Source organism: Acomys minous (assembly GCF_964271855.1).
Source record: "Acomys minous genome assembly, chromosome: 1".
Taxonomy (NCBI): Eukaryota; Metazoa; Chordata; class Mammalia; order Rodentia; family Muridae; genus Acomys; species Acomys minous.
Genome location: NC_140483.1, coordinates 18,440,939 through 18,457,424, shown reverse-complemented (window position 1 = coordinate 18,457,424; position 16,486 = coordinate 18,440,939). Strand labels below are relative to the sequence as shown.

Below are 16,486 nucleotides of genomic sequence, written 5' to 3'. Positions count from 1 at the left end.
AAGGTGGGCCAGAGAGGAGGCAGCATTTGTGCTCAGGTATGGAGAAGAACAAGAAGGACTAGGGAGAAAGAAGTCCAGGGTGAGTGGCAGTTGATGCAGGGGAACTACCAGGAGTGCAAATGTTCTTGTGAAAGAACCTTAACGCCCTCCTGCTCTCCAGATGGTATCTCTGCGACACCGACATCAAAAGAGTGCAGTCTGCTCCAGGTGGAGCCCAGGGAAGATGGCTAAAAGCATAGGACCAAGATTTGTCTTAGACTTTGTGGTTTGAATAGAAATGGCCCCCACAGACTCACGGTGTTTGAATGCTTGGCTCATAGGGAGTGACACTATTAGGAGATGTGGCCTTGTTGGAGTAGCTGTGACCCTATTGGAGGAGGTGTGTCACTGCAGAGGTAGCTTTGAGGGCTCAGATGCTCAACCTGGGCCTAGTGTCACAGTCTCCTTCTGTCTGCACACCAAGATGTAAGGATCGTCCAGCAACATGTCTGCCTGCACAGTGCCATGTTTCTTGCCATGACAGAAACCTCTGAAACGGTAAGCCAGCCCCAATTACAAGTTCTCCTTTAAGATTTGTCATGGTCATGGTGTCTTTTCACTGCAATAAAACCCTAGTTAAGAGTTTTGTTTAGCGGCCACAAAATAAAAAATTGTAACTTTGGGTTGACTGTTACAAGCACTCCAAATTGCTAAGAACTACAGACATAGATTTGGCTGATGGAACTGTTGATCTAAGACTGTCAAAATTGACCCTAAACAGATTAAAGTATATTTTATTATTGTGAATGATTAAAGCATAGGAATAGAATCTGTCTGTTTCCTTATTTGTCTGGGATTACCAGAATATAGAAATAATATCTAACATTAGATTGTTTTGACAAATGAAAAAACCAGAAACTATAGAGATAGTTCAATGCTTAAGATTACACAGTGCTTTTACAAAGGACCCAGGTTTGTGGTTCCCCATACCCACACCTGACAGCTCACAACTGTCTGTAACTCTAGTTCTGGGGTATTCAATGTCCCTGGTCTTAGGACACCTGCACTTATTTGGATACACACACACACACACACACACACACACACACACACACACATCCCTTAAAAAAATAAAATCTTTAAAAATATTCATAGGCTCAGTGTCTGACATGTTAGTGGATGCATTTAGGAAAGGATCCCCTTCTCCTGTCTTAGACCACATCTCTGATCTACAAGGAGTTTGGTTTGTTATTAAATTTACAACCATCAGAGGAACACATTTTTCCACAAGAAAGCCCAGATGGAGACCATCATATGGCTTAAATATTTCCCATAAACACACACATGCTTCTGCTCTAGCCTCCCCAGAACAATGTTAATTCTATAGACAGCCCTTTTTAATTTTCTGAGTAGATATAAAATCAGTAATGTCTTCTTTGATGGTGTTTTCCTCTCCCAGAGAATTGTTACATTTTTTTCCTTAGTGGTCGCATCTATGGCTTGGGTGTGAGACTATCATATTAGCAACAGTAGTCAGTCTAGATTACATCCACTGTCTTCTAAAATTGAAACTAGGAAAAACCAACCTTGGCTGCGATGTGGTTGTGGTGTGAAGACACTTCTTGCCTCAGAAGACAGTGAGCTTTTGCCAGACTTGCAGCCATGTTTATAAAATGCCTTGAGATTATTTAAGACAATGCAAGCAAACTGCTCCTCTACTGTGTATTCAGCTTGTTTCAGTTGAGCCTGCCTTTAAGCAAACAATGTAATAAGCTTACTATGCCAATTGTCCATGTAATCAGCTTATACAGCCTAGGATAAGCACATATTAATCTTCAGTTGTAGGCTCTTTCATGCCCTGACCCAGGAATAGTGTGTGTGTGTATGTGTGTGTGTGTGTGTGTGTGTGTGTGTGTTGTGCAAGCGCATGTGTGCACGTGTGTTGTGGTAATCATTTGCTGAAAGCAGACATCAGGTTGAAAGCAACCTCAAATAAAACCAGTATCCACTGTAAACGTTGGACAGAGGCTGATGACATCTGTTTGTGGTTTTGAGTGCTATTCTGGGTTAGCAAAGTGACTTCTTCCCTTGTAAACCCCTGTTAAAGATTTCTGTCAAGGCTCTCTCATTCTTTCCCCGTACGTTTTCTGTGCCGTTCAACAAATACAGAGTAAAGCCCCTTGGTAGGGACAGGCAACACTGTTAGATGTGATAGACAGACAAACAGACAGACCAACAGACAGGCAACAAGGGCACATCACACCAACTACAGACTGGCTGGTAGCCACAGGCTTCAGTCAATGAATGACACAAGGGAAGTCATGGAGAATGCAAACGTGGTTTGCTCTTGGTCCATCTCAAGAGGAAGTTCTGTCTTATTCCTTAATGTGACACCAACGCACTCAGCATGTTCCCTGTAGCTGTATGCCATCTCTTCTGTGCAGAGGGAAACAACTGGACCGCTGACATCCTGTTGGTGTACCGCTTATTTCTTCTATTACTGAGTGTTCTGGCCTGCCTCACCGTAAAGTAGGAGAACCAGAGTGAGAGTGAGCTGGAAAGGCAGTGGGTTATTAAGAAGGTGAAGGGAAGAGTGGAATCAGAGAGCTAAACGCTTACACATGCGAAGCCGACAGCACTAACACCATCTCCCATTTCCAGCCATCTCACACAACACCATCTTTCTCCATGGGTCACAGAGAACTACAAGCACTCTGATGCCGCCTCCCCTTCGTGCCACTTACTCGAAACCCAGCAAAAATGGGCATGTGTGGCCTCTGTAGCATGAGTGGTCAGGACCCCGAAGCACCCAGAGACTAGGAGCTTCCCGTTCCTATAGACACATGGAAACATAACAGCTTTATAATCTTCTCTGGACCAGCCCTGACAAGCACAAATATACGAAACTTACAAGACTTCCTAAATTTAGTTTCAAGATATTTGGCATTAATTAGCTGGAAAGCGCGAGATGATAGCATTTCTATCTTCAGACTGTCTACAGGAACACTTCACTTGATTTCTGCCCTAAATCACACTGTTCTGTGTTGAGTTGGCATGGTTTCCTGTCTCACTGACGGTGCGGTGTCATCCCTAAGACTCGAGTCTGGGTACTATTACTTGTATGTAACTTGTTCTGAAGATGCTCACAGTAGCGTTTGGGTTCCATTTATTTGATAAAATGATTCTCCCAAGGAAAGGTTTTCCTTTCCCATTAAACAAAGTCAAGCCTTTTCAGGCAGCTAAACCTAAAAAACAGTGAATTGGGGCACATGCTTCAGTGGTAGAAAGCATGCTGAATTCAGTGCTTGACATCCTAAATTAACGACAACGATGACAACAACAACAACAACAACAACAAGTGCCGCAAGTGTCTGAGTGCTGCTCTCCGGAGGCAGACGTTTTGATCGCCACACACGTTTAGGTAAGGCAGAAGGATTACCTGTCCGAGCGAGCGCCAGTCCAAGCCGGCGCTGCCGATGTACACATGCTGCTTGTCCACGATCCAGAAGGACGACTGCAGCCGGCCCTTGTTGTAGGCAGTCATGTTCATGTACGTCACTTCTGCTCCTAGGAAGTCAAGCAGACAGCAGTCAGCCTCTTCTTCTGGGCCCTGCGCTTACCAGTAATCAGGCATCTATGAGCACTAACGCCCAGGGGTGTGCTCACCACAGCAGAGGCTAGTAGAAGCCAGGTGTTTGCATAGGCTGAGGTGGTGAAGGCTCTAGTGATGCTACTTTGGTCCCCATGATAAAAGAAGAAAAAGGATTTGCCCATGTTTATGTAAGCAGGCGCCGCCCATTGTGATAAGACCAAGGCTTCTCAAGTCACCCAGACTGGCAGAGATGCCCGTTCTGCTAGTTATCTGGATGGTGAGATTCGTATAATACCCACTCCTTCTTATTTTGGAATAATGGCAATAAAATTTTGTAATTTAATTACTTTTTTTTTCAAGACAGGGTTTCTCTGTGTATCCTTGGCTTTCCTGGGCAGCTTTGTAGACCAGGCTGGCCTTGAACTCACAGAGATCCTCCTGCCTGTGCCTCCGTGAGTGCTGGCATTACCAGAGTATACCACTGTGCCCAGCTACATTTTGTAACTTTTAAAAGAACGTCTCATTCAACATAACCCAGGTCTCAGTAGGAACCAACTGGCTTATGCCTCCGTACCTTACTTCAGTCTTCTACTCTTTCCATTGTCTTTACATCGTCACTTACCATACTCATGATGTAATTTGAATTTGGTCTCTTCTTGCCCTTTAATTAATCATTATTAATGCAAGCCATGATCATCCAGGTCTTAATGAGATGGAACCCAGAGCAGTAAACCATCACTGAGACTGTCATGAAAAACCAGAAACACCTTAAAAGCTGAATCTGACCTGTAGTTTTAATCAGAGTGTGGTATAATCTGCTGCCATGTCTAGAAGTATTGCCAACCCCAATGCATTTACAGCATTAGTTCATTCTGTTGCAAGGCCATTGTAAGTGTATTAAAGTCAATTCTCTTAAAAGAGCAGAGTTACATGTGTGTATTTAATGAACTAAGGTAGTCTACCTTCATGTATTCAGAACTGATGAAGAGTACATATGCCACTGACACATTTCCTTGTCAGGATCACAATTCCCAGGGGTAAATAACATTGAATACATATGAACATCACTGGGATATTTGAAAAGAAAGAGGGTGATTTACACCATGAACTTGGCCTCTCACTAGGGAAAACACAGATACGTCTCTCCTGGCTCCGTGAGGCAAGGATGAAAGAGGAGTCATAGAGTAGGATCTGTGGGGACAGGAACACACAGGCAGATTTTCTCTGAGAGAACAGCTTTGTTTCTTTCTTTTTGAATTCTGGAAGCAACAGCCATGTGGTCCTTAGCTTTTAGCCATCCCGGCATAAGAGTGTCTGAGGAAGAGTGATGGATCCCAGGGAGAAGCCACCAGGTACAGCCGAATTTGAACACTAGAACAGGAGGTCTTCATCCATGACAACTGTGGAGGGAGCTGAGTCTTTATGGAGGAGACACAGAGAGCAAGGTCACTTGGGCCTTGGAGATGGTCCTGGTCTCCACAGGGTTGCCATGCCAGGGCACCAGAGTGGTCTAAGACAATTTAATGTCTCAGTTCTGGGAGTCAGCAGTCCAAACTGGGCCTGGGTGGTGAGTTTAACAGTGGAGAGCACTTATCTGGTGTGCATATGACCCCAGGCTGTTTACTCAGTATTGTCAAACCAAACCATCAGACCAGACTAGAAGAGACCAGACTAAACCAAACCAAGTCAAACTATCAAAGAGACACTCAAAGTCAACACTGTGAGGCAGACCCTGCTTCCTCTGAAACCTGTGAGAACCTTTCTTAGCTAATGCCTGGATCCTAGGTGCCTCTGGTACCTGCAGCACTTCGGTCAGCCTTTCCTGCCACCTGCTATCTTTTTACTGGGCTTGTTTTCTTATCAGGACACCAGTGACTTTGATGAAGGACCAGCCCGTCCATAGACACGTTATTTTAGTCATTTTAACTATTTGCATCTGCAACGGTATTATTCTCACCTAAAGTGACATTCTGCAGCGCAGAGGGAAAAGTCTCCAGTGAATCTTTTAGGGGTTGTGATTCAACTTTAACTGGATGTATTTTTTTTTTCAACAGCAATAAAACGTCCAGCAGCATAGAAAGGACATTCCTCTGTTCTGCCAGGGAATGAAGGCACCTTTGGGACCTGGCCTGGATTCTATCTGTAGCACCAAGCAACAGCCAAATTCTTCTTATCTAGAAACAATTTGAACTCTTTGAGCTACTGTCTGCCCCTCACACAGTGTTAAATCTTGGCTGGGGACCAGTTATCTTCGGGGTACTGTTTCTTAGTTTCAGGCTTCCCCATCTGTTCTTGCACTGTCTGCTGCAGCCCCAGCTCACTAAGCTGCTGGATCCATGTAAACTCTCCCCTTTGACATCTCCATCCCACAGTGCTTACACATTGCTACATGTTGCTACTGGCAGCTACTTCACCTTGCAGTTTAGCCTCAATAGTTTCTATTTGGGTCCTAGATGAACCTCTGGCTACAGCCTCTGTAGATACTCACAGATGCCTGAAATGATTAGGCATGGATACAAAGAAATGGTGGCTTTTCTTTGGCAAATGTTTATTGAACAATGTATATCAAAATTCTGTTTTGCATAAAAGTCAAGATGAAAGGCCTAACCCAACTGATTACAATTCCGGCTTGCTAAAGTGTTCTTAGTTCATCCAGGCTACCTCAACAAAGCACTATGAAGTAGACAGTTATCAACACCTGAGTTTTCTTGTTTGTAGATCCAGAGGCTGAGGGGCTCAAGATGCAGCCATGAGTATATTCCTTAACAGTGGAAGGTCTGCTTTCTCTAGCATGCATGTTCTTCCTTTGTCTTCACATAGTGGATGGGGCAGGGAGCTGCTCTCAAATATGTCTCTGAATATGTCTCTGTCTGTCTGACAGGGTCTCACTATATAGCCCAGGCTGGCCTCAAACTCATAATCCTTGTGCTTGCAGGATTCCTATAGTGACTACAGACATGTATAGCCTCCATCTGATTCAAAAGGGCTTATGTTCACGGTCTCAGAACCTCCTAAAAATACTGTCTTCCAAAACCATCCTCTTGAGTGTCAAAATTTCAAAAATTTCACAGTCCAAGGCAATGTACTCTTTGACACAACCAGGACGGGCTCCATTTAGAGATAGATCAGAAAGGAGCTGGAGTCCCCGTCAGTGTATTAGGCAAACCCATGAGGAGGATGAGACCAAGGAAGACAGTGAGCAATCTGTATTTCTGTCCAGGGCTAGAGGTACTCACACAAAAGCCAGCAGAATTGGATGTGGAGATGAAGCAATACATAATAATATTATTTCTGTTTTATTAAGTATCTCTGGTGGATAATGTCTGGGGACATTTACTGATTTGCAATAACTGTCAGGGGGATACTATTAGCAGTCAGTAGAGTAGGGTCATTAATGGATATTTAACAAAGCATAGACTAACCCCCAAAACAAGAGTAACCCAGTCCTCAGGACGAGAAAGCCTGGATTACAGCTGTGTGTGTGCACGTGTGTGTGTGTTTGCTCTTGACCTTGTATCCCTGTTGTTTTGACAATCATGTTTTCAAAAACCTCTCTGCTACCAGTCTCTTGTTCCTAAAATGTATTTTCTTACATATATATGAATCCCAAATAGCATTATAAAAAACACATTTGTCACTAGCTTTTGAACCAATTACTAGTGAGCCTTGCACAAGTATCAGCAGGAGTCACATTGGTTATTATAGATTTCTAGAGAAGCTTTCAGATGTTTCCTGAGTCGGATTTGTGCAGAAGCTATCTTATTAATCCATCTTCTCTTTGGAAAAGTGTCACAGCCGGCTTGTTCCTGTAAGCCTCACTTTTAAAAAATCACTCAGTATAGTTTAATCAATTCACTTCACAGCACTTAGAATTCATAGCCTTGAAGGCTAAAGGGGAACATTAAAGAGTAAGTGCCCCCATAATTACATATCTCTGCTTTCAAACCGTTCAGTAAGGTAGAGGAAAAAACTTTTTTAAGAGTATCAATAAATAGTCCAGTTGTGGAAAGAGTGAATCCTGGACCAAGGAGATGGCTCAGCAGTTAAAGCGTTTGCCACACAAGCCTGACAGCCTGGAGTTTGAATCCCCAGAACCCAACTAAAACCAAGCACACTGTCTTACACCTGCAGTTCCAGTGCTCACATGGTAAGACGGCAAACAGACAGGACATTCCCTGGAAGCTGCAGACCAGCTCACCTGACACATCCAGAGGCTAACGGGAGACCTTGTTTCAGACAAGGTGAAGGGTGAACTCCAGCATCCAATGTTTATCAATACCCTTCACATTCATAGCATGGTGCATATGTCACACACACATACTCACAAACACAAACATACATATCTATGTATATACTTGTGCATGTACACACATCTATGTATACATGTATCCACACACACATATGTACACACTAATAGATGCATGTACCATACATGTGTGCATATCATATACACATGTACATTCTCACTCATGTATGTGCATATATACATGTATATACACATACACACATACACAGAGTGAAACTTCAGAGCTCACCACCAACATCTCTTCAAATATTCTGAGGCCGTAATGAGGAATTTTGTAACTGGCTCATAAAAGTCTGTCTTTACTTTTCTGGTTTGGAACCACCGTTTTTAGGAGTTGTCTCTTCCTTTCTGACAATTAGGGTATCCACCTCCTGCACAAAATCATGATTGGGTTATTATTTCCTACGCTATCACTTAGGTCACGTGTAGGAAGGAATGGTGATTTTAGAAACAATTGACTTAAAAGTAAATGTTCTGGTTAAAAAACAACAATTTACTGCTAATAACATCTCTTAATGATTCTTTAACATTCAAAGTTCTGAACTCAAAACAGATCAGTGGAAACCTTTGCTACAGTGGCTCACCATTAATTACAGGACGATAAGGTCCAGTAGCAAGAAGCCATGCTAGGGACGTCCACCCTCCCCTTCCTTGAAGCCCTATAGCTACCTTTCAACCACCAAACTGGGGAGGAGGAGACCGAGGACCACTTTTGATCCCCACAAGGCTTTGTTCGCCTTGCCGTTCGCTGTGGGTCGGGCCAGCTCTACAGTCTGTCTCCCAAGAGTCCATTATTCACCTTGCCATTCGCTGTGGGTCGGGCCAGCTCTACAGCCTGTCTCCCAAGAGTCCGAGAGTGATCCCTGTGCCTCCTTTACGCACGGCACTTCAACAGTTTAGAGGCTCACCAGGTAGAAAAGTCACACTGGTCAGACGGAATGGAAGAAGCAAGCATCCATTGGGACATCAATAAGGGCACTTTTTTTCAATAATGAGGAAAAATCTAAGAATAAGGCACTTTGAATATTCTCTCAGGCCCCCATGTTAAAGGTTGGCCACCTCCACCTTGTGGTGCAGCTAGGTGCTGATGAAGCCTCCAAGGAGTGAGTCCTCAGGGAAGGAAATTAGGACACTGTGGTGTGCTCTTGGAGGAGATTGTAGGAGTTCTTTCTCTCCGTGTCTCCTGGAAACCACGAGACGAGAAGTCACAGCTAGAGACCAAGAGACCAAGACTGGATCTAAACTTAGGAAACTGAAAGCCAAAAGAACCCTTGTCGCTTCTCAGTTGGGAATGCCAAGTGTCCTCTCATGGCAAGCAAAAGCTTACATGGTGACGTGATTGGGCATTTTCTGCTTTTGTTCTTTTTTTTGCTTTTGAGACGGGGTCTCACTATGTAGTTCTCGGCTGGACTGGAATTCATAGAGATCCACTTGCCTTTGCCTCCTGAGTACCAGGATTAAGGTGTGTACATGGTTACACATTTTAAAAATTCAACTGAAGCAATCAATGATTTGATTGGCAGCACTGGAAACAATGAGGATCCAAACTTTTTAATTGATGTAATAACTGACGGCACAGGACACGACGAGATTGAGACTATGATTGAAAAGTCAGTGTGTGGCAGAGTTATCAGGGTCAGTTAATATCTCAATAAATGTCACAAGGGAAGAAAAAAGTTCCTTCAGAGAGGGAAATTTACAAGGGAAAAATGGTAACTAAAACACAAAGCAAGGAATGGCAGAGTTTGACAGAGATGTTCAATGTGATTTAAACATGAAATGTGTCCCATAGGTTCATGTGCGTGAACATTTGTTCCTCAGATGGTGGCCCTGTGCTGGAAGTTGGCTGTACCTTTAAGAGGTGGAGCCTTGCTGAAGGAAGTGGATCACTGGAGGCTGGCTTCGAGATGTTATAACCTGCCCTACTTCCTGTTGACTTGCTGCTTCCTGACTGCTGATGTAATATAGCAAGATGGCCACCTGTTCCCATAGCTATAATTTCCTACCATGACAGACTGTGTGTCCTTGGAACTATCAGTCCAAATATCTCTACTTCTTTAAAGTGCTTCTTGCCAGGTTTTTGGTCAAAGTAACCAGAAAAGCCACTAGTGCTACGTGTATAATCCAATCATGGTAGTTTGAGAAAGAAGCAAAGTCAAAGTAGAAGAAACTTTAAAATAAAGCAAAGCCTCTAAGAATTGGAAAAAATTAAGCTTGAAAGACTACCAACAACTGCCTCTGACATGAACTCTGGTACCCCGATTTAATCACTTCTCCTTGGTGGGGAGGCCCGGGGACGGGAACACAGAGGAAGGGGAAGCAGGCTATCTGGATGAGACCTGATATGCTGTGGCCATAGGGTGGGGGAGGAGGTCCTCTTCTGTCAGAGGTCTAGGGGAGGGGAATAAGGCAGAAAAGGGAGGGAGGCAGTTAATGGGAAGATAAAAGCGAGGGTACAACATTTAGGATATAATCTGAATAAATTATAATAAATTAAAATTAAAAAAGACTAGACCTCGCATGTCACAAGCTGCTAATGGAGACCCCAAAAGCTGTTGCAGTGAATTGAACAAATCAAAATGATAATATGCAAGAATTATTTAATATGATTTTTAATGCTAACAACAAAAAGTAGGAAATCTGTGCTTGTAGCAAAGATTGAAGGTAAATGAAAATTATTTTTTTTTCTTCTAACCAAAGCACAAATTCTTCCAGGAACTGATAAAATTTTAAAGTATTATTTACAAATGGAAAGATTTTATACCTATGTAATTTGGGGCAGATGAATTTAATTTGGGGTGGCGGGACAACAGTGGTCAGAGCTGTAACACTATATGTGTTGTCAGTGTATTTACTTGAAGGGGAACTCTTTAGATTTTAAACTTTGAATGTATGTTCTATGTCACTCAAACTTGGTTGCTAAAAGCAAATGGTCATGAGTGTCTTCCTAAAATCACTATCTTTTCACCTACTTAAAAAAAAAAAAAGGACAGCAAAGAACTGGCTCATTGTTATGTATGGCCATGCCACGCTGAGCATGCCCAGTCTGATTTTAGACACCACACAGGGTCCAGCCTGATTAGTACATGGATGGAAGATTTAGCACCTTCTCCAGTGTTATGTCTATGACAAGCACAAGGCAATGAGTCTCAGGGGAAGAATACAATTTGTCTGGTGCCACAGTGACAAATTCCCTCACCCCTACTCTCCTTTTCTCTTTTTGCATTCCTGGGGGTTCAATCCACTGCCTTGCATGTGGTGAGCAAACACTGGGCACTGAGCTACATCTGTAACCTTGGACCAAAGTCTTGACTCTACTTGCTTCGTGACCAGAATCACAATGACAATCTTTTCTCATAATTATATAGACTTTACCCTTATCAGTAATGATGCATGAACCACATTTATTAAAAGAGAGTCAATATCTTTAATGAAAGGTTAAAAGCAAATAAGATAGAATAAATGGCGGGATGAGGGGCAGAGGGATGGAAGGAAGGAGAACATGGGATACCATCAATGTCTGGGCTTTACTGATTAGCTTGAGAAGGCAGCACAGAGATGGCATGGTTTTAGGGGTCCAATAGACATGAAAGGAATTATCAGACTAATTGAATGAATGAATGAATGGTTGAATGAATGAATGAATGTGAGCACCTCATGTCTGTCTACAGCTTAGGCAATCACTTCTGACTTCCATTGTATCACAATAGACCTCATAAGCAGGAAAGACCCCAGCACTGTGAAGGAAATAAGATAGGAGAACAATCCTTTGTTATGTGGGAAGTATGGTTAAGTTAAACTTCAAAGCTGGTTCCATTCCAAGCCAAAATTCATAACAAAAGGAACATCAGACACTGAGACAGTACTTACTAACGTGACTTAAATAAAACTCCCAAATGTTGACATTTCGATTGTTCCTTCCTTTGAGACCCAATAGTTTCAACATTATTCTTCTGTCAAGAATGTTGTGTTCCACTGGAAATGAGATAGGAATTCATTTCTTTATCAATATCCCACAGAACTCATAGAAAGGGAAGGAAGAAGGGTTCCTTCCCAGTGTTCCTTTCTGCCAACCTTGCATTCAGTGAATGAAGCTTGCTACTGACAGCTTTGGACAGCTCCAAGGGCTCGAAGTCCTTGTTGGCTTTTTTCCCAGTCTTCTTACCCACCCACCCCGTAGCCGTTAATTCTGAGTTCCTATTAATTAATCGTGTGTGTGTGTGTGTGTGTGTGTGTGTGTGTGTGTGTGTGTGTGTGTGAGAGAGAGAGAGACAGGGATATTGAAACACTGTGAAAGTGCCATGGGTAAAAATTAAATCACATATGAGACAAGGCCAATGTGAACAGGCAGTCCCAGACATAAGTGACAACCAAGTCACTGTGAGGGTGAGGGAGTTAAATCTAGTCCCTGGGGAGACAGTTGATGGGGCAGAAAACAATGGCTTAGGGTTTGGGCATCTAACCTACTACCTCAAGATGTACCTCCTGGGAATTTACCGGCCCTGAATCTTAATGGCATATCATGACACAGGCACCTTCCTAGACGTGTTAGCACTAGACATCCTCAAATTCATCCACTGCGCTACATTTTTCCTCAGTTCTACCAGTAAACCTAATGGAAGGATTATATGGGAGACGGAGGTGAGGAGGTTGATCTGGATAAAAATAGGAAATGTGGAAGACATCTCTAGCTAATCTCAGACTTGAGAAATGGCCCTCATGTCAGATGCCCTCATTTGAGCCACTACCACTTAGTGGCTGAGATCTCTGAGCAATGCTTTTAGCTTCCTGTGCCTTAGTTTTCTCTGAAAAAATGGGTATTCAATAAGAAAAGTTTTCTTAGGTAACTATCGTGAGACCTCCATGTCAAGAGATGAGGTAGGTGAATGCAGGGAGGGCTGAGAAATGTGAGTCCATGTGCAACTGTTTCCTGTGACCATCCATAAAAATCCTTTCATCCTTTGTTGAGCATTGTCTTCCTTATTAGGGTGTGAGCGCCATGGGGGGTGGGGGAATGCGAGCTCTGACCACATCTGGAGACATTTATCAACTCCTGTTGAAGAATCACGGTGCAGATACACTTCCTTCAGAAGTCACTGAGAGATCAAAGCACGCACTTTATTATCACATGACAAGCTAATCATACACAACCAAGAGAAATACTCACATTCTAAGATTAAATCCCATGTGACTAAAGTTAATTCACTACCCCCAACAGAAAACTCAGTGCGTACCCAGTTCATCCAGCTTGGGAAATTTAGAACTTTGAAGTAGGAAGTGTTCCAAGGATATGAGAGAGAGAGAGAGAAAGAGGGGGGGTAGACACAGAGACAGACAGAGACAGAGAGAGATGGAGGGAGGGAGGGAGGGAGGGAGGGAGGGAGATGAGAGGAGAGGAGAGGAGAGGAGAGGAGAGTGCGTGGAAGAGAATGGGACCCAGTAAGTTTGGGTTATGAAAGAAAATGGAGACACCTTAAATCCAGGTCAGGCAACAATCAGAGTCAGAACCTGCCATATTGGTGTCCTGCTTCCTTTCAGTGAGGGGCTGTTCTGGCCTAGAGCTCCCTGTCACACACCTCCCTGATAGGTACACTATAAACAGCAATCCTCCCTCCCACTTCCCTCACTGCACTCAGTGCAGAGAATGGGAGGGATTTTTCAAGAAACAACCACAAACAAGGAAGAAAGAACTTGAACATGTTTCTGGTTTCCATAGTCACTGTCAGAGTAAACATTTCTTATGTAGGTGCACATGAGATTGGGGGGATGCTCTAGTCTAGATTGGGTCACACATCACACATGAATATGAGTGTGTCATTACAAAGAAAGCACCCTGTGCAGACTCCCATGCCATTTATGGTCCAGAAGATGGGTCCCTGATAGATAGCAAATATGTTGGTCTCTGCCTTTTCAGCTTCGACTTTTCTTAGAAATGAATTCCTGTGGTACATAAGGCACACTCGTGTGACATATGGTTACAAGATGCTTGATCATTAAGACTGTGAATAAAAGCAAGCAACAATGACTTATTATTTTATATCAATTTCCCATTGCAGCAATCATGTTTTAGAGGTACTGGATTAAATACAGCATCACTGCACTATAAAGGGAGCTCCATTACTTAAAACAGGCGAATTATGAGATATGCTTCAGAGGGATCTGATGTAAATCGACAGAGCACGGAAGCCACAAAGTGACCAAACTCCATATTTGTTTTCACAAGGTCTCCATTTGGTCTAAAGTTTTATGGAATTTTTTAAAAAATTAAAGTCTTTAGTCAAGATGTAAGGAGCTGTCCCCCAGTCTCTAGAAGAAATTACTTTTGCCTTGGGGAGATACATTCCCCCAAGCTAACCTATAAGCCTTATGCTTTCAAGTTAATGAAATTTAAATATTACTAAGTGATATGAAGAGAGAATTACAACATAGGAAATATTTTGCTCTTCGACAAAATACGATTTCTGAATAAAGTTTTTATAAACTCTTTTTCTACAAGGTAGGGACGGGGGCGGGGTCCCACCTGCTTCTAAAATACAGGCTCATTTATTGCAAGAATAGCAAATGTCAGACTAAACTAGCCTAGCCATAGGTTCCAGTGGCCATTTTTTTTCCAGTTTTGAATTCCTTTTTCCAATTCCCCTGTTAGAAGAATGTGACACCCCACCCCACCCCCACCCCACCTCCCCCCGCCTTCAGAATTATCCTTTAGGCGGAAACCATTGAGAAGGAATTGGGCTGCAATCTACTGAACTGTCTAGTTGACAGCTGTGGTATCCTAGCTAAAAATAAGGAAGCTAGAACCCAGGAACAGTGTTATTACCACCCCACAACTGGGGAGCAATGAGTGTGTGACTCCCCCCACCAGTGAGGAACAGAGCTTGTATGGTGTGGCACGGGACAGCTCAGGAGAATCCCCTAAGTTTATTTCTTCCAAATGCCTGAAGAACAAAAACACTGAGGGGATTAGGGAACAAAAAGACCAGATTCCATGACCCTATACTGTCAGAGGGTGGCTCTTGGCACTATACAAATACCAAAGATAGCCTGCCACATTCTCCTGAAGAAAATGCATGTGAGTAATGCATTGCAACCATCATATTTCGTGCCACAGGAAAGAGAATGCAGAAAGCAGGCAAATGTAAATATTTCTGTGGAGGCTCGGGAAAAAAAAGGGCTTCATCTGATGGTTAATAACTTCTAATTTTTAGCTCCAATTTGCTTTTCAATATATGCTCCAGTATGATGGAAGCCAGTCTCCTAAGTGTCCTGTACAGGCAGAGAGCGCAGCTTCAGATTTCTGAGCAGGGGTGTTCCAGGGACCATGGAGATGAGAGGGCTCTCCCACTGTGTCCACTGACTCATGGTAGTGAACACGGACAAGTGCAGCTCGTGAAAAGAATATTGTAGGGCAAAGTTGGCAAATTTTCATGTTGGGCCTCTAACACGATGTTGTATCTCCTTCTTATACATTCATCCCAGTTGCTTTTGAATGCATGTTGATGTTGGTGTGACATTCTTCTCTTTTCTTTTTCTTTCTTTCCTTCTTCTTCTTCTTCTTCTTCTTCTTCTTCTTCTTCTTCTTCTTCTTCTTCTTCTTCTTCTTCTTCTTCTTCTTCTTCTTTTTTGGTTTTTTTGAGACAGGGTTTCTCTGTGTAGCCTTGGCTGTCCTGGACTCACTTTGTAGACCAGGCTGGCCTCGAACTCACCTGCCTCTGCCTCCTGAGTGCTGGGATTAAAGGCATGAGCCACCACACCCGGCTTTAGTGTGACATTCTTAATGGAGAAGGAACCTGCTGACTGTTTAGCCTGTAGTACAGCTGCTTCCCAACACTGGGCATAACTCTTCCATCACCCTTTTCAGAGATCTAGTCTGTGCCAAGGGCTCTGTCTCATCCTCTGTATTCCACGTGACAATTGGTACCTGGAAATTTACAAAAAGACCCCAGTGGCCTTGATCATGTATGATTGTCATTTTTTTCTATAAGGTGTTCTAGTTCATTCTATTGCTGTGATAAACACCATGATCAAAATCATCTTCGGGAAGGAAAGTGTTATTCGGACCTAGGCTTTCAGCTCACACTTCATCATTAAGGGAAGGCAGGGTGGGAATTCAAGGCAGGAACCTGGAGGCAGGAGCCCTGCTGCTTGGTGACTTGCTGTGTGAGCTGGCTCACTCATGCTCAGGCTCATCTTTCTTATTCCCAGAACACCTGCTCACGGAATGTTACTCCCCACAGTGGGCCTGGGTCATCTGCATCAAATCTCAATCCAAGCAACCCTTCACACATTAGCAAGGCTTTCCCTTTCCTGTTTGTTTTTTGAGCAGTCTATCTACCCTGTGGGTTACAGAATTTGTTGTTGTTGTTTTAATTTTTTGAGCAGTCTACCTACCCCATGGGTTATAGAATTATCAATCTCTTCAAAAATCAACTTTGTTTTAATTGAAATTTTCCGTAGTACATTTTTTAATTTAATTTTTGCGCTTAATAACTTGTCTTCTCTGCTGCATTCTTGACATTAGGATTTCCCTGAGATAGATGCATGGGTGGCATCTCTTCAGCTTTTCTTCTTTCAGAACATGGCTGTTTAAGAAGACACCATTGGCCAGG

The 16,486-nt window shown here is 43.1% G+C and overlaps 1 protein-coding gene across 5 annotated transcripts in view; it reads right to left on the bottom strand.

Moving 5' to 3' along the window:
- PLD5 (phospholipase D family member 5) overlaps positions 1-16,486 on the bottom strand; it is a 324,914-nt gene that overhangs the window by 77,055 nt on the left and 231,373 nt on the right. For all 5 annotated transcript variants that reach the window (XM_084785899.1, XM_084785902.1, XM_084785903.1 and 2 more), the window contains exon 5: positions 3,419-3,546. In XM_084785899.1, coding sequence (XP_084642025.1) covers positions 3,419-3,546 — 128 coding nt within the window. The remainder of the gene's footprint in view (positions 1-3,418; positions 3,547-16,486) is intronic.